This window comes from Sciurus vulgaris (assembly GCF_902686455.1).
Source record: "Sciurus vulgaris genome assembly, chromosome: 11".
Lineage (NCBI taxonomy): Eukaryota > Metazoa > Chordata > Mammalia > Rodentia > Sciuridae > Sciurus > Sciurus vulgaris.
Window position 1 is genome coordinate 68,095,803 of NC_136472.1, and position 18,887 is coordinate 68,114,689.

Sequence of the window (18,887 nt, forward strand, 5' to 3'; positions counted from 1 at the left end):
GGACCCTGACTGAATCTGGATCATCTTTGGCTCTCACCACCCTCCTCATTTCCATAGTTACAAGGTCATTTTGCTCCCTTTTTTGTAAATTCCATTGTTTTGAAGACATAAAATTTTATGTGGAAGTGTCCTCTGTAAGAAATTAAAATAAGCTACCCTCAATTCCTTTTATCTCTTTTTTTCTGTCATATCTCAAGATAAGTTTATTTTCAGATGACTTTAGCCCCTCTACCATCCTGGGGGACCACTGGAATTTCTTAATACCCAGAGTGTTCACCCTGTACCAGACATGCTTGATGGTTCACAAGGATGCATGCTTTAGTCATTTAATTCTATATTTCAAGGATAAGATTTGGGGACTGGGAATTAAGATGCTGACCTGAGGGTGGGGGTATGAAAAATGGTGGAATGAGACAGGCATCATTGTCCTATGCACATGGATGATAACACAAATGGTATGAATCTACATCATGTACAACCATAGAAATGAAAAGATGTACCCCATTTGTGTACAATGAATCAAAATTCAGTCTGTAAAAGTAAAAAAGTAAAATTAAAAAAATGATGCTGACCTGTTGCCATAGGCTCTTCGTGACAAGGGAAGATCTTGTAACTTTTTTCATGCCACACAGTACCCAGCCAAAGCCATAATGTAAGCTGACCCAAGGCTGCAGGAGACCTGTGCTTGTGAACTGTTATATATTCTCACTAGGTATGGCTGAAATCTGACAGAACTTAAATTACTAATCTAATATATGAAAGGGTGATGACAGCTTATTATTTACCTATCTACACAGTAAGACATTGCCAAGAATTTAAAACGGAGACTTTTGAAGATGGTGATAAGCACAGGAAAAGTGCCAAGTATTATATTGACCTCAAATATAGATAATTAAACAATAGAATTGTTGTTCATGGAGAGAGAGAAGGTGTTGTGAAATTTATTACCAGCCTTTTCATTACTTTATAATGATGTAATATCTATCTGTACCAGCATAAATCTACCCATATAAAATGACTTGGAAAGTATTTTCCTCTTTAAAAACATTTTGGGGAAATGACACTAAGATTTTCTCTCACTTCAGTCAGAATGGCAATTATCAAGAATACAAATAATAATAAATGCTGGTGAGGTACATCGATATTGTTGGTGAGACTACAAATTATACAACTACTCTGAAAAATAGTATGGGATTCTTCAAAAAACTAGGAATAGAGCTTCCATATGACCCAACTATTCCAATCTATTTATCCAAAAGAACTAAAATCAGCATACTACAGTGATACAGCCACTTCATTATTTACAGCAGCACAAGTCTCAATAGCCAAATTACATAACCAGGCCAGATGTGTGTCAATAGATGAAGGGCTTAAGAAAATATGGTATATATACACAATTGCTTTTTACTTAGCCATAAAGAATAATGAAATTATGGCATTTGCTGGTAAATGGACAGAACTGGAGAATATCATGCTATATGACATAAACCAGATTTGGAAAATCAAGGATCAAAAGTTTTGTCTCAAAGGCAAAAGCTAGAGCCAAATAAGGGAGAAAAGAAGGGGGGAGCCAATATCATAATGATATAGGGCAGATCAGTGGAGTAGTACAAGGAGGTCATGAGCAGGGGAGGCCAGGCACTGTGGTGCACACCTGTAATCCCAGTGGCTCGGAGGCTGAGGCAGGAGGATCGTGAGTTCAAAACCAGCCTCAGCAAAAGCAAGGTGTTAAGCAACTCAGTAAGACCCTGTCTCTAAATAAAATACAAAATAGGGATGGGGATATGTCTCAGTAGTTGAATGCTCTTGAATTCAATCCTCAGTAGCCCCCCAAAAGTAAAAGAGCAGGGGAGAAGGGGTAGAAAGGGGAGGAAATCCAGAATGAATTTAACAAAAATCATACTATGTATATAAATATGCCATAATGAATTCCACCTTTATGTGTATATATAAATCACAGATAAAAATATATTAATAAATGAGTGAAAAGAAAACCAGTAAAATAGAGGGAAATGCATGCATGATTTTGTCAAAATGAACCAGTATTACACATAACTATAAATCTCTAATAAAAATGTTTTGGGAAAAGTTTATAGAGTTTTTACTTTATTTTTTTCACTCCTATTTAGTAGTATTCACGTATTAAATCTAGCTGGGCCTGGTAAATTCTTTGTTAAATGTTTCCAATTACAATTTCTCAAATAAATGAAAACTTTGTCATATCATTTCTTTTGGAAGGATCTTTAATGGTTTGTGTTACAAGTAATTTTCCTTTCTTGTCCAAGTATTAAATATATTGGTATAAATTTGATCATAGTATTCACTAATTATATTATTGGTCATTTGTATCTTTTTATTTTCTGGTAAGTTTGGCTAATTGTTTCAGTTATACTGATCTTTACAAAGAACAATGTTGTACTCTAATTCCCATAAGTTTCAAGGTAGTATTTTCAATGTATAACAAATAAAGAATATGAATATGTATCAGCATTGGTCAACAACATGATATTGAAACAACAAATCCCAATACAACATTTATAGTTAAATTAACCAGTGGCCACACAAAAATTTGAAAATCACAATGAACTTATTTTCTCATCTTCATTGCCAACTTTTAGAAAAAACATGAATTATTTCTACATAATATGGTAGACATTCTTCATATACATTAATATGTCTTTCAATAATTTTTATTATACACTTCAGGTTACAACTGAAGATAGGTCTTGATGTCTTGGACTGTATGCTAAAACTATGCATCTCAAACAATATGTCCATAATACAATAGTCTCATGCTAAACATTATCCCTGTTTGGTTTGTCAATTTTATTTCATGGATTTGGAACAAATTGTCACAGAATTTTGCTTATCAATTTTATAAAATTCATAGTTATATTCAAATAATTTCATATATACTGAGTTTAGATTTTATGAGCAAATTAATTGAAGGAAGATAATAAAATATAACAGTAATTACACAGTTTGAACAATTCTCTAAAAGAAATATTGCATTACTATAGAGTAAGAGGTAAAAATAATGGTGGTCAGAGAACTTCTGTAATTAAAATATAATCAGTTTCAATGGCCTGTCAGGTGGATATGAGCTCCAGCTCCAGCCTATAGCAGCTACACTTTCATTTGCACAAATAAGTATACTTTTTGAAGAGAGTATGTCTAGAATTTTGAAAAAAAAAAAGATTGTGAACTTAGAATTCTATAGTCTTATATACATTTGCCTTGTTCATCCTTTACAGAAACCTGTAATTGCTTTCATATCATTCTCTGACAAAACTTCCACAAAAATTACCTAAAATATCCTCCTTTTTAGTGATCAAACACTGAAAACAGTTAAATGATAATTTCAAGATATAAAATAAAACAAACTTAAATCTTGAACTTTTAGATAATTAGCATAACAATTTAGATAATATAAAAATAATTTGGAAATAAGATTATGTTATATGAAGAAAACAGGAATATCTTTAGGACATGTGGAAAGCAATAATGTCAAGGACATGTATCTCATTGTGGAAAGAAAAGAATTGACAGTTATAATTTAAGTTTTAAATATATCTTTAATAAAAATACTGTTTATCAGAAGCTAAATTGTTAACATTTAATATTGCTTTTTAAAAATGTCCATTGTTAGAACCAATGATCTTTTAAAAACTTCATATATTTGCCTTGTGTTATCTGCTGATTAAATGTGATTAGCTCTCTGTATTTAGAATACATCTGTGATCTAGTGATACTCTTTAAGAGACAATATCTTTAATTTTGCACAAAAATCTCTCAATTTGACATAACATAGCCAACATTAGATACCCTCATGTTGCCAAAAAAAAAAAAAAATTCCTCACCAAATGAAATGAAAGAAAGGTATGCCCATCTTATGCACATTACACCAACAGTGTCCATGATACTAGTTGCTAGGGGTGTCTCATATCAAGGGAATCATCACGCTGGCCTATGGAAGGAGCCATCTTTTTAGACCAATATTTTCAGGCCACAATAAATGGGCAAAGGAACTGAACAGGCACTTTGCAAAAGAAGAAATAGAAATGGTCAAACATATATGAAATAATGTTCAACATCTCCAGCAATTAGAGACATGCAAATTAAAACTGCACTAAGATTCCATCTCACTCCATTCAGAACAGCAATTACAAAGAACACAAGTAACAACAAATGTTGGCAAGAATGTGGGGGAAAATGGTGGTGGGATTGCAAATTCATTCAACCACCCTAGAAAGCAGTATGGAGATTCCTCAAAACTCCAGAAATCGAGTGGGCCCCGGCCTGCCATCCCAAACATGGCGGCTCCGCTGGGCTGTATGTTCTCCCAGAAGCCTGGGGCCACTGCCAATCCCCGCCGGGCTTCCCTTCTCCACGTAGCACCTGGCAGCAAGGAGAACTTCTAGCAGCACCTTGGTGGACGAGTTGGAGTCGTCATGTGACGTGTTGATCAGTGTATCCAGAAGTTTCTAGACATTGCAAGACAGAATGCTTCTTTCTACAGAAAAGATTGCAGTTGTCTGTCCAGAAACCGGAGCAAGTTATCAAAGAGGACGTCTCGGAACTAAGGAATGAATTGCAGCGGAAAGATGTGCTGGTGCAGAAGCATTTGACAAAGCTAAGGCATTGGCAGCAGGTGCTGGAGGACATTAATGTGCAGCACAAAAAGCCAGCCAAAGTCCCTCAGGGCTCCTTGGCCTACCTGGAGCAGGCTTCTGCTAATATCCCTGGCCTCTGAAGCAGACCTGAGAGGGGTCTGTCCTACAAGGTAGCCTCTTGAAGACAGTTTCGCCAAACCTCTCTGTGTGGACCTTGTAATGTATAAAGCCACTGTCCCGCCCACCAGGTACAGCCATTTTGCCCACCTCCCAACCACTTGTCAATCTGCGCTCCACCCGCCTCTTACATTACAGGAATTTTCGGCTTATGCTACCACCATTTTCCTGCCTCCCACTTTACGTCCTAACATGCTATTGGTTCATCAATCGGCCTGCAAGAATTCTCCTCTGCCATTGGTTCCTTCCAGCCCATGAGATTCCAATATCTAGGAGAAGCCACATGCCATCTTTCTCTTTTTTTTTCCCTTTTTTTTGCCCCAAGCGGACGTGAATCGTCTGCATAAATTCTCTTGCGTGAGATCTCGTGTCTGCGGAGTGCTTTTTCTGGGAGCTATCAGTGAGCCACAACTGAGCCAGTGACATTTTAGAAGAATTATTTGCCAGGAAATGAGTTGGTGTTAATTTTGTTTCCACCTAAAAATTTCCCTGATTTTTGTGAACTGTTAATTACTTGATTAGTTTATAAAATGCTTATGGCTTGGTGAACGAAGTGAGATTTGGTTTTGTTTGTAGCAAAGTTTAGACTTAGTTTGTTGACACGGATTCTTTCTTTCTTTCTTTCTTTTTTTTTTTTTTTTTGCTTGTTTTTAATATTTTTATATGACTTTTATAAACTTTTTTCCAGTTGTTAGTTTGTTATTAACTGAGGGGGAAAATTACAATATTCCAGAATCAGTGAATCAGTGGAGAAAAAGTTTGGTTTTAGTCCTTTAACATTTACTACCCATTCATGATAGTAGAGAAAAATATGTAAATTTCCTGTCTCAAGACTGTAACTACCTCAAGAAGAGGAATCTAATGCAATGTTTGTAATGCTTCCATAGTAGTGCAGATATTTTGTAAATTTTTTTGAAAATGGATCAGAAAAAGGGTTAAAATATGCTGTTAGTGTAGTAAATATCACAGTAGATCTTTAATTTGATGCTGCCTTTTGTTTAGGTGAGTTTGTGTTGTGTGGTGTTGCCTGTTGGAAGGGGAGCTGTATTAGGAGCATGATATGCTAGATGCCTTGCAGTAATTAACCATTGTGAGTAACAAGCAGACCCAGTCTCTAACAGGACAGCTGGGACGCAGGTGAAGCACGAGGGGTCAAAGCTTGGTCTGATTCTTTTTCTTTTGAATTTTGTGTTGTTTGCTTGTGTTTTTGTTTTACTCTTTGAAGAAAAGGCCGTTTACATGAAGGAATATTCTTGCTCATGAATTTGATTGCCAGGGACTAGGGCCTTGGGGCAGAGGTGACCTACAGAGTGATCCTCTGCTCCTTCACCTCCATAGAGAGCACGCAGCTCCTCTGGGGAAGGTATTTGTCCTCTTGTTGGAGGAGGTTTTCTGTTCTCTGTTGTATCTTTTCTTAGATCACATCCCTTCAGCCAGTACAGACACTCCACTGTCTTCTGAGTACTCAGTAGGTCTGTGGCTCTTTTGTCCTCTCCAACAAGGAAGATCCTTCCCCACATGCTTTGATATCCACTCTTGTTCCTGGTCTGGCCGGGAGGCCACCTGATCGAGAAGCCACCACTCCATTCCAAGGCACAGGACTTTCATTCCTTCCAACTGCCTTGTGGGTTAGTGTATAGTATTTGTTTCTGTGCCCCTTGCTGCATTGTATGCTCATGGGAATAGGCATTACTCCTGTTAGGAACTGAATATACACATCGTGTATTTTACGTAATACTTTGTTCTCACTTTGTGTGTGTATATATATGTGTGTGTGTGTGTGTGTGTGTGTGTATAACTCATTTTGTTTGTGCGCTTTGAGGATGATATTTGTTTTGTGGACCTATGACTTGTGTTGATCAGCCTGAGGCTAGCATATTCCCTTCCCTTGGTTAGAATGTATAGGTCGAAACTTGAAAGTTATTTTTTACTCATAAGGGTTTAACCTGGTCATCTTATGCTAATTAGAAGCTCTGATTGGCAGCTTTAGGTTTCTTGATTAAAATCCTAAATAAAGTAAGTTTGAAGCGGTCCTTCAATGATAAAGTTATTTTTGGTGGAAAGATAGGGAACTATTCTACTTGGTGCTTAGTGAAAATGTTTTGAATTAGTGTGTATACAAGTTATTGTCATTTCTTTATATTAATTCAGAAGTTTTCTGTCAAATAAATGACAATTTTTCAATATAAAAAAAAATCCAGAAATCATGTCACCACTTGATCCAGTTATCCAACTCCTCAACTTATATCCAAAGGATTTAAAATCACATACTACAGTGACACAGCCACATCAATGCTTAATAGCAGCTCAATTTACAATACCCAAGCTATGGAACTAAACTAAGCGCCCTTCAACAGATGAACGGATAAAGAAAATGTGGTATATATACACCATGGAATATTACTCAACTATAAAGAAGGATTAAATTATAGAATTTGCTGGCAAATGGATGGAACTGGAGAATATCATGCTGAGTGAAATAAGTCAGTCCCAGAAAACCAAAGGTCACATGTTCTCTCTGATATGTGGATGCTAACCCACAACAAGGGATGGTAGGAAGGGGAAGTATGGAAGCTCATTATATTGGACAAATGGAAATGGAGGAAAGGGAGGGAGTATGGGACTAGGAAAGACATTAGAATGAACCAGATGACTTTCCTATGCTCATATATGAATACATAACAGTGTAATACCACATCATGTTCAACCACAAGTATGGAATTAATATTGTAATGGGTAATACCACATGCATGTATAGTATGTCAAAATATATCTACTGTCCTATATGTCTAAAAACAACAGATAAGAAATTTTAAAAAGAGACAATATCTGACCATTTTGAATGTAGAACTAAAATCTGTATTTCATCACATTATGAAGTTGAGAAAACACTGTGCTTACTAAGAACCAGCTTTTTCAGAATGACCTTTGCAATTGGGAATAAAATGAAATATATGAGGAATAAAGAAGGACACTTAGTGTGGAAATTTTTGGACACCTGATCTCTGATCTAGTTCAGGTTCACAGAATGGCTAAGTAAGGTTAGATAGGAGAACATGAATATAGGTTGGAATGTGGAAACTAAATCTGTGTGTAAAGGAAAAGAAAGACAGGAGATAAAACTCCAAGAAGACACAAGTGTGGGTGATGCCGATATTAAAGACCTCAGGCCTATCTTAATTTGTTTGTTTGTTTATAGTACTGGAGAATGAACAAAAGAGTGCTCTACTGATGAACTATATCCCCGGTCCTTTTCATAAGTTTTATTTTAAGACATGTCTTTCTAAGTTACCCAGGTTGACCTTGAACTTGAAATACTCCTGCCTCAGCCTGCTGAGTAGTTCGGATTATAGGCTTGTACCAATGAGCCCAGTTGAACCTAGTTTTCTTTGAAGGCAGCTTGAGTTATAAATAATTGAATGTAGGAGAGTGTGGTGGGTATTACAGTGAATCCAAGTATACTGCAATACACAAACTGACTACATATGTTCTTGATTTCAACAACTTCTGTTGCCAACTTCACTATAGTCATGTGCTTGCAGTATGAATAGGAGACTTTACTGGCCATTTATTCTGCATTTGAAGAGAATGAGTCATGGATATGCAAGAAGGGTCACTCCAATGCCAATCTGAATGAAAAATTGGTGGCTCAAAATTGTGTCATGTCAGAGAATCACTGAGAATAGCTTTCAAAATGAAAAGAAATGGAATTCTTAGAGCAATGATGTCCATGTTATAGAAAGAAATCCCAATCCTGAAATTCACACACTCAAAGCCAAGGATCCCAATTAGTGTAAGCACCAAGGGCTTGGAGACTGAGCCACTGAGCTTGAGCATGTTGGCCTAGAGCTCACAGCAGCCAGGCTTGCACCTTTTGATTCAGATTGACTGTAGATGTTGGGCATATTTATTCTGTTTTCTCTTCTCAATTAGTTTATTAATCAACTTTTCATTATTGCAAAAAAAAAAAAATACCTCAAAAATCGAGTGAAAAAGAGAAAGTTTTATTTTGGCTCAGTGTCAGAAGATGCAGTCCATGGACACTTGGTCCTGTTGCTTTGGAATGGTGACCACACATTATATCACCGTAGGAGCACATGGCATAGGAAATCTCTTCACCTCACAGTGGTTAGCAAGGAAAAAGAGAGGGACAGAAAGGGGCTGGGATTTGAATACCTCTTTGGAGTTCACCCCTCCTGTGACCTAACTTCCTTACACTAGGTCCTAACTCTTAAAGGTTCCAACACTTCCAAAAAGCATCACAGACTGAGGACTACATCTTCAACACATGAGTTTTGAAGGACATATCATCTTCAAACCATAGTCCCTGGGTGTACGGGTATAAAAAACCAAAGACAGAAGCTGGGCACGGTGTCACACTTCTGTAATCCCAGCGGCTGGGAGGCTGAGGCAGGAGGATGGTAAGTTCAAAGCCAGCTTCAGCAATAGTATGGAGCTAAGCAATTTAGTGAGACTCTGTCTATAAATAAAATACAAAATAAGGCTGGGGCTGTGGCTCAGTGGTGGAGTGCCCTTCAGTTCAATCCCTGATATCAAAAAAAAGTTTGACTGTTTCACACGTCCTTATTCAGACAGCCACTTACTGATGAGGCAATTAAGTAGGTCCAGGAATGCATACAGAGACACACAATCATTCTAAATGGTTTATCTCAGATTTTGGTTCTCTTTTATGTCTTTCATTCTTTAGATCTCTCTCTCTCTCTCTCTCTCTTTCTTGCACACACACACACACACACACACACACACACACACTCACACATACACACCACATACACACAAATACTTATTTACAGTTTACAGGCTTACACGCATTCACTCCAGAAAGAAAAGACACATTTTCAGTACTGTGATCCCATGCAATTTGAGTATAAGTAGTTGAAGATTATTCCACTGGAATGAGTTTGGTTTTCTGTGATAATTCATGGATTTATTGGTTACATATTCTTTTTGTATCCTTAATCAGAAGTATTTATTCATTCAATGAAGAGGTCAGGCAGAAGGAAATTGAAAAATTCACTATTTCGGTGACTATATTAAGTACTCAGTCAATAAGAACCCATGAAGAAGTTTCCTTAGTTTTAAGGATACATGAACTACTAGGCAAAGCTATGTGCTAAGTGTCCTTTAAAATAGAAATGTGGAGTAAAAAACTGATGTGAAAATCAGATTTTAAAATAAAATTTATAACCATAGGCTGGGAATATATCTCAGTGGTACAGCACTGGCTTAACACAAGACCCTGGGTTCTATCCCTAGCACTGAAAAAAATAAAAATAAATTACAACAGCAATTTTGATCTGGGAATATTTTACTTGATACAATATCATTATAAGGTGAAAATCACTCTTCAGTTTTATTTCCTCACAAAGATTTTTTATTATCAAAAAAGGTTAATATATATTGTCATGTTACAATATGTATATGAAAAAATGATCTTAATATTATTTTATAAAATGTATCAGATCAAGGCAAAAAACTACTTCCAAATAATAAACAAATCATCAGACTAAGATATGACACAAATTTTGGATCTATCTAATGAGAACTTGAAACAAATTATACCTAATGTGTTTAGATCAATGATGGAAAAAAGGTAGAAAATACACATCAAATGGGCAATTTCAGCACCCGGATAAAAACTATTAGAAAAAATAAAATGAATTGTTAGAAATAAAAATAAGATAAAATAAATTATTACTCATAGCTAGAAAATACCTTTGACAAACTTATGACAAGGAAAGAATTTGTAAGTTTGAAGGTAGGGCTACTGAAGAAAGCATAATGAGAAGAGGCAGAATAAAGGGAGGAGAAGGAAGAGGGAGGGGGAAGAAAAGGAAAGAAGGAGGAGGTAAAAAGGAGAGACTGAGGAGGAAAACAAGAGAACATCAAAGAGCTGTTCATATCTGTCATATGGTAGGTAAAACACAAATCTAAGAAGGAAAAAAGTATGCATAGGGTAGGAGAAACATTTAAAAACATAATATCCAAATATTTTTCTTCAAAATGAATAGAAATTAACCATATACACAAAAAGCTCAAAGGAAGACAAATGTTAATAACATTTGTAAATACACAAAACCACAGACAAAGGCTAATGATAGTGATATAAAACATTATAATATTAAAGGAATACAGATACCAAAGAAGATATACTTGAAAAAGCAACAGACATCAGACTACAAGATATCTGAAACTGTACCAAATTAGGACAATGAAAAGCCATCTGGAAAGTGCTGGAAAAAAAAAGAAAAACAAAAAGGAATCATTGGAATATTATATAGTGCAAATAAATATTTCATAAATTTTCAAATAAAAACTTCTGAGAAAAACAAGAAAAGTAGCAAGATTTTAGGTCAATATATGTGTTTTCCAAAAATGTGAAGGAAGATCTTCACACAGAAATAATATGAGATATAAATACAGATCTACAGAGAGGAAAGGATGTGCAAATGAATGTATTCAGATTCCACTTTGTTTAGTTTCTTTCATCTAACTTTTACGTACCACAAAGTTATATTACTTTAACCAGTCCATTTCCTTAGAGATCTTATTATCAAATGTGGCCTAGGGGAAAGGCACAGATGTGGTACCAAAGAGAAAAATTAGCTATGTATATTACATTCTCTTGAGGGCGAGGCCAGCCCTGGTGGCACTTCCCAATAATTGAGCATGCATTATTTTCTTTTAGAATTGAACAGAGTCCCCCAGAAGGTGAGCCTCCAATCTAAATCCCTTGTGTCCATTCACATTGCTGTTTCTTCATAAACCTCCCCAATTTTCTGAGATACTCATTACTCCTATTGCAAGTTCCATGTCTAGCAAAAAGGGTCACCTATAAACAATAATGAAACGGGTCTCTCTGCTGCTGCTTACGAAATTGTATTACATATTATTTTCTTCACCAATGTAGATAAACCTTATTGGAAATTCTCACATCAAAAACCTCTGCAACTAAAATAGCCCTCTTGGAGGATTTCCATCTTCTACTCATGTCCACTCTCTCTGACTCCCACATCAATAGTTCCTCATTTGTTCTCACTGGGGTTCCTGGCCTAGAAGTTTACTCCCTCTGGCTCGCCATCCCTTTCTCCTCCATCTATGCCATGGTGTTCCTGGGAAACTGCATGATCCTCCATGTGATCCGAACTGAGCCAAGCTTGCACCAGCCTATGTTCTACTTCCTGGCCATGCTGGCCTTCACTGACCTGTGCATGGGACTGTCCACTGTGCACACGGTGCTGGGAGTTCTGTGGGGGTTCATGCAAAAGATCAGCCTGGATTTCTGCATTGCCCAGTCCTATTTCATCCATGGTCTGTCCTTCATGGAGTCCTCTGTCCTCCTGGCCATGGCCTTTGACAGGTACATTGCCATTTGCAACCCTCTACGCTACTCCTCCATCCTAACTAGTAACAAAATCATGAAAATTGGAGTGGCAATCTCATGTAGGAGTTCCTTACTTATTCCACCAGTCATCATCCGCCTAAAGTTCTTAGGTTACTGCCGGCCTCACATCCTCTCTCACTCTTTCTGCCTGCACCAAGACTTAATTCGAATGGCCTGTTCAGACATCCGTTTCAATAGCATCTATGGTCTGGCTTTGGTGATCAGCAACCTGTTGTTGGATGCTGTGCTCATATTAATCTCCTATGTGATGATTTTGCACACGGTTTTAGCCATTGCATCCCGGGAAGAGAGAATGAAGTCCTTGCAGACTTGTGTGTCTCATATCTGTGCTGTTTTGATTTTCTACATCCCAATCATTGGTCTGACCATGGTTCATCGCTTTGGGAAACACCTCTCTCCATTGGTTCATGTCCTCATGGGCAACATCTACATCCTTTTCCCACCCTTGATGAACCCCATTATCTATAGTATCAAGACCCAGCAGATACGAAGAAGAGTCCAGAAGTTGTTCTCCTTAAAAGCCGTCTAAGTCTTGAGATGCAATGTGCATGTACTTAAAAGTCAACAAGAGAAGTTAACTAGTGTGAAAATCTGTAAGTTATTCAAAATAGATATCCTAACTTCTATTTTAATGATGTTTAACATGTTACAAATTCATCTCTCTCTTATTCCATAGCCATCATAATTCAGTGAAATTGCCATGCATAATATAGCAATGCATTTTTTTCTTATGATTTTTTTATTATTTTTTTATTTAGCTTTTAATTTTTTACAGACTGCATTTTGATTCATTGTACACAAATTTCGTACATCATTTCGTTTCTATGGTTGTGCACAATGTAGATTCATACCATTCATGTAATCATACTTGTACATAGGGTAATGATGTCTGTCTCATCCCACCATTTTTCATATCCCCCTCCCTCTCATTTCCTTCTATATATTCTAAAGTTCCCCCATTATTCTCTCATTCCCCACCCCCAACTCCCAGCAATACATTTTTAATATGAGAATGTACATATGCAATGGAACTGTGACTCATATTAATGTCTTAGGCAGATTTGATAGTAAATTCGTACTTTATTAGGGCCAGTTGTGTGAGAGTATTTTTGAAATATGCCCATAATGAATATGGTAATTTGGGGCGACTAAAGTCCTTCTAGGAATTATTAAAAGATCAACTATTATCTTGACTCTTTTTATTACTCTAAGTAACATATTCATTGTTTACCCATGATCCCTATACCAAGTTGAGCCACAATGCCCTATAATGGAGTCATTATCATCATCAGATTGGACTTTTTTGATCATTTCAAAAGTAATGAAACAACCTAAGAAGTAATCTTGCTGCTAGAATGTCCACCGACCCATCATTCTCTATCTCACCTATGAATAGTAACTCAACTGGAAATACGAAAAGATCAAAAGCCAGTATATAACAGAATGGAAAGAAATTTGTAATTAGTTTCTTAATACTAATAATTATATCAGTAATAATTACTATATAAGACCATTTGAATCATTTGAAAATGTGCACTTTGACTCCTTAGCCTAGACTTATTCATGTTCTTCTTTTTAAAAGGTACGTGTCCATTATGAAGCATTTAAACATTTAAAAAGTACAAAATTATCACTGAAAAAAACAGGGATTTTATTAATATATAAATATTTAGACCTGTATGTATTAATTTTCTCAAAATAGTATTTCTATGATGACATGTACATACTTCATTTAATATTTTACAAGCAGGATTATCAAGTGCAATTACAAAGAGTAATTCGGTTGGTAGATGTACATGTACAGTTTGATGGGCTTTGAACTGCATGACCAATGTGATCCTGTAATATGTATTAATCAGAAAAATGAGGAAATACACTCTATTTATGTATGATCTATTGAAATGTATAAGTGCATTCTATTGTCATGTATAACTAATTAGAACAAATAAAATTTAAAAATTTTAAGAAAACAAGTTTTGTTTAGTCACATAATCACCACCACAATCAGGATATAGAATATTTCCACCTCTCCAGAGAGCCCTCATACTTGTTTTTGTTACATTTTCTTCAATAACTTCTAGTTCCTGGTTGGTAGTTATCTAATTTCTGTCTTCAAAATTTGCCTTTAAGAGGTAGTCATTTAAATCAAATAGTAGCAAATATAATCTTTACTATTTTATTATTTCATTTACAATAGTGCTTTTGAGATTCAGTCTTGTTGCTTGTAGCCATAGTTAATTTTTTATTTCTTGTTAATATCCTATTGTATCATATATAGAAAACCATTCATCAGTTGGTATCCATTATACTGTTTTGTTATTTTTATTTTGAATAAAGTTACTATAACTATTATACCCTATGATTATAAAAATTTCCCCATAATCGGTAATTTATTTTTTATATATTTTTCTTTACTGTTATATGAGTTCAGTATCCACCACAGCAATAATTACCATAGTCTTCAAAATAAGAATTATTTTATGTTTATCAGTTGCCTATTACATTCCATACTACTTGGAAGCACCAGTAGTGACTCTATCAATCTTCACAGCAAATCTGTGGCAAAAAGTAAGCATTTAATTATATGGCTGAGAATATTGAGATAAAAAGTACTTTAGATACTAGAAAATAATGGGGGGAGAAAGTGATTTCAGAGTTAGCACTTTCACCAGGGCTACCCTGCTGCATTTTGTGTAATAGCTATCTCTGCTTTTGTTCTACTTGTATATTGGCAGTGGCATTCATGTTATAAGGTAAGGATTTTAGACTGTGTATTGACATAAATGTTTATTTTCAAGAGTTTCCAGTTCAAAACATTATTTAATAGACAGTATTTTTTATCAGCTGTTATCATATACCACATTTCTACATACTAGGTTTTGCACTTTAAACTCTAAAGGTAGGTGTAGGAAGTTTTTTGTTTGCTTGTTTTTCTATTGTTATCAAGTGCACCTATTTATAATAATTGTCTGCATTGCTAACTGTCCACTTAACGGTCAGTTTATGCTACTGGGTTTAAGAAAGATTTTTTTTCTGTGGTTCAGCAAAAAGGCATTAGAATAACCTGTCCACCTAAAGTTGATCATCTGTGCTAGAGTGTTTCTTTCCTCCTCTGCTCTCTGACCCTCACTTCCATGCCCATACCAATTACCCACTTTACTGAGGAAGCTGACATGCATTTGAGCACTAAATGAGAGAAGGGGGCAACTGTTTGGTATATTATGCTGCTTGGCTGACCCATGCAAGACATCAAGTCCATCCTGACTTTGTATGAAGCTTCATCCTTTCTGCATCCTCTCTTTAATTTTGATTGATTATTTTACTAGGATTCATTTAGCAATTCCATCCATAATCTTAGGAGTGCTGAAACCTGATCTATTTTCTCTTATTTGATTCAACATTTTGTTTTGTTTTGTTTTGTTTTTTGCAGGGGGATCCTTGGTCACAGCATCCTTTGCCAAAGTATCTGTCTTGAAAACATCACAAGAACATTTGCCATGATTTATGTGTTTCCTGCAGTGCTGTAAAGAACTACTAGATCCCTTTGCCCAACAGCACTTTGACTCTTTTGATATTGTTGTTCTTTATAGTTACACATAACAGTAAAGTCAACTTTGACATCTTTCTACAAACATGGAGTATGTCTTATTGTAATAGAATCTCCTACTGAACACACCATGTGGTCATTTGCTCTCCAATAGATTGAGACTTCACACAAGGGAATTTCCTTCAGGTATTTAAGCAAGAAATGGACTATTAGTGTCCCTTCAATTTCAGTTTTACTATTTTACTCTCAAAGCACATTGGATTACTGTGTTTTTGTACCTTTACAATTTAAATAAGGACTGGAAAATGTGCAGCTGAAACAGGCCTTGAAGACCATATATTTGCTATTATCCTTTACCATCTGTGTCTCTCCCCATCTCATGCTGAAAGGGATTCTGCTGCTTTATGTGTGTATGTGTGTGTGTGTGTGTGTGTGTGTGTGTGTGTGTGTTTAAAAGGAATTTTTCTGCATTTAAGCCTCTTTTCTCTATATCCTACTTCTACTTGTCACTTTTTGACAGAAGCACCTAATGCATTAGGCTTTAGAGGAAAAAAATTAATAATCATCAAAAGGCACAATATAGTTCTGTTTCAAAAAATTTCAGGATATATAATGTATATTTTGTATATGTATTATATATATATATATATGTGAGTGTGTGTATTCTCTGTATTCTCTGTATCTGTCCTCATGATAATGTTATGATATTGACAAGTTCTACTCATAATACAATGCTAATTCATTCTTGGCATAAATCAAGCATTTTTTAGTACCTTTAAAACAACTTCTAATCCCAACTGATCCTGAACATGTGCAATCTAAATATGATTACTATGTTTATAATTGCTTAATTATACTTATAAAATATTTATTATTTTCTAGATACTTTTGTGTTTTATATATACTTCCTTAATGTAAAATAAATGAGCACATAGATAATTTTCCAAAATCTTTAAAAATAGAAACATTGGAGCAGAGATTGATTATGGAAATCTGACTTCAGAGACTATGTTCTTTATCATACGCTTATGTTTTGTCCTAATACCTAAAATATTTATTTCCTGATAAATTACATGAAAACGATTGCACGGAATGAGGTTAAGTTGCATGAGTCTCCATCAGTTTTACTTTGCTCCTACATGAGGTCTGTACTATTTAGTACTACAATTTCCCCTTTTACTTCCTTGATTCCTGTAACAGTATCTTTTCTGGAATACACAGACCCAGTTTCCACCTGACATGTCTAAAGCACACTCTAAACTTCACTTGAAGTGACAAGACATTCACATGTGGAGCACTTTTAAATAAAATACTGTACTGAGATTCCAAAGCAGGGACAGGAGATGATTCTGAGTCATCAAGGTCCTGAAACAGCAGTAACATAGTCCTGGGATCCATTAACAGGTCTTATTCCTTTTTTCTGATTCTCTGGACTTTTCTGGAGCTGGTATTTCCACTTGGAAAAATAAACCTTCTAGACCCTCTTTGGCTGCCTGAGTCTCTCTCAACATTGGCTTTCACAACCCTCCATGCCATGGCTGCAGTGTCATTCTTCCTTTCTCTCTACAAATCCCACCGTTTTAAAGACAAAATGTTGCATCTGGGAGTAGCCTCTGGCGCTAGTGCTCTCTTTCTTGTAACTTGGTCATTTGTTCAAATTAACATACCCTTATTTGCATCTTTCTACATTTTTATATATGGGTCAGCTCATTTCCAGATATCTTTAATCCCTGACCATCCTGGAGGATCACCTTAGATTAAGTAATTTGCAGACAACACCAAAAAGGTTGGCCTGTTCCAAACACACTTTGTTGTTTCACAAGGATGCATGCTTCGGTCATTCGATTCCTCAAGAATAGAAATTGCCAGGAGATTTGGGGGCTGAGCTTAAGAAACCATAACTTTGGAAAGCGTGACCTGCTGCACAAGCTCTTGTTAACTGGGAAGTTCCTGTAACTTTTCTTCTGCCCTGTCGGCAATGGTGCAGCACCCATCCAAAGCTAGAATTTAAACTTATTTAATTCTCCAGGAGGCTTGTGTTTGTGAAATTAACCTTTATCTCATTAAGTGTGGCTGAAAACCTGACAAAACTTAAATTTCTGAACTGTGTGTTATATATGAAGTGGGGATCGGGGCTTAAGATGCGCCAATTTACACAGTAATACATTTCCAAGAATTTGAAAGATGGAAACTCTCCAAGATGGTGATAAGTATGGAAAAGCTCCAAGTGTTTGATAGGGCGAAAGGGCAGCTGGATAGGGGGCAGGGCATCACACAGCCAGCGCAGGCAGGAAGGAACACCAGGCAGTCCGAGCAAGCCAGATCATAACCACTCCGACGCTGGCAGACAATCCCCAATGGCGCCTGGCACCCGCCTGTCCCTTAGCAGGACCCCCCGCCAATTTCAGAGGGACATGAGTATCAGCAGGGTCCCTGGCCAATCCCAGGTGGATACTAAACCCTCAGGCCTTCCCCGCTTATCCGGGTCGACAGACAGCGCCGCCCTGCGGGAGCCAAGTGCCACTTCCCCAGCCCTCCACTGTGGCTGATCCCAATAAAATTTTGTTCAGCCGCTTTTGGTCTGACTCCTTTTTGGCTACCCGCATCCGATTTTACAGTATTATTATGGTCTCAGTTACAGACAGTTAAGAACTAGATTTTCCCTATGTGTGGAGAGAAAATTTCACTAGTGAAAGAAATTGCTAGTAGTTTTTGTTTCCTTACAATGAAATTTTCTCCATTTGTATCTGGGTAAAGCTGCCCATATGAAATGATCTGGAAAGTATTTTCTTCTTTAACATCTTTTGAGAAAAATTTACTTAGCTTTCATTTTATTTTTCCTACTACAGTTAGTAAATCTAACTGGGCCTGGATTTTTGTTGTTGTTGTTGTTGTTGTTTGTTAAAATGTCCCCAGTTCAATTTCTCTGTTATGTAATAATTTATTTTGAAAGAGGAAAAAAATTATAATGAGTCCTTGCTTTGCATAGTCTTGTATTAATTTAATTTTCATATATTCAAACGATTTCTTATTTTGCATGGTCCCGTTTAGCATATATTTCAGTGTAACTATTACTATACAAAATGAGTACTCATATAGAATGAGTCTAGTTCAAAAGCAGTCC

At 36.1% G+C, this 18,887-nt stretch overlaps 1 protein-coding gene and 1 pseudogene across 2 annotated transcripts; both read left to right on the forward strand.

Moving 5' to 3' along the window:
- The first annotated feature begins 4,313 nt into the window (after positions 1-4,313).
- LOC306640544 (mediator of RNA polymerase II transcription subunit 28-like) lies at positions 4,314-4,764 on the forward strand (annotated as a pseudogene). Its single transcript has one exon. The product of its transcript is annotated as a mediator of RNA polymerase II transcription subunit 28-like (transcript).
- Positions 4,765-11,800: 7,036 nt separating this feature from the next.
- On the forward strand, positions 11,801-12,745 carry LOC306640494 (olfactory receptor 51V1-like; the record flags this gene model as incomplete). Its single annotated transcript, XM_079104777.1, has 1 exon — positions 11,801-12,745. The coding sequence occupies one exon, from the start codon at positions 11,801-11,803 to the stop codon at positions 12,743-12,745; it is 945 nt and encodes a 314-aa protein (XP_078960903.1).
- Positions 12,746-18,887: the final 6,142 nt, after the last annotated feature.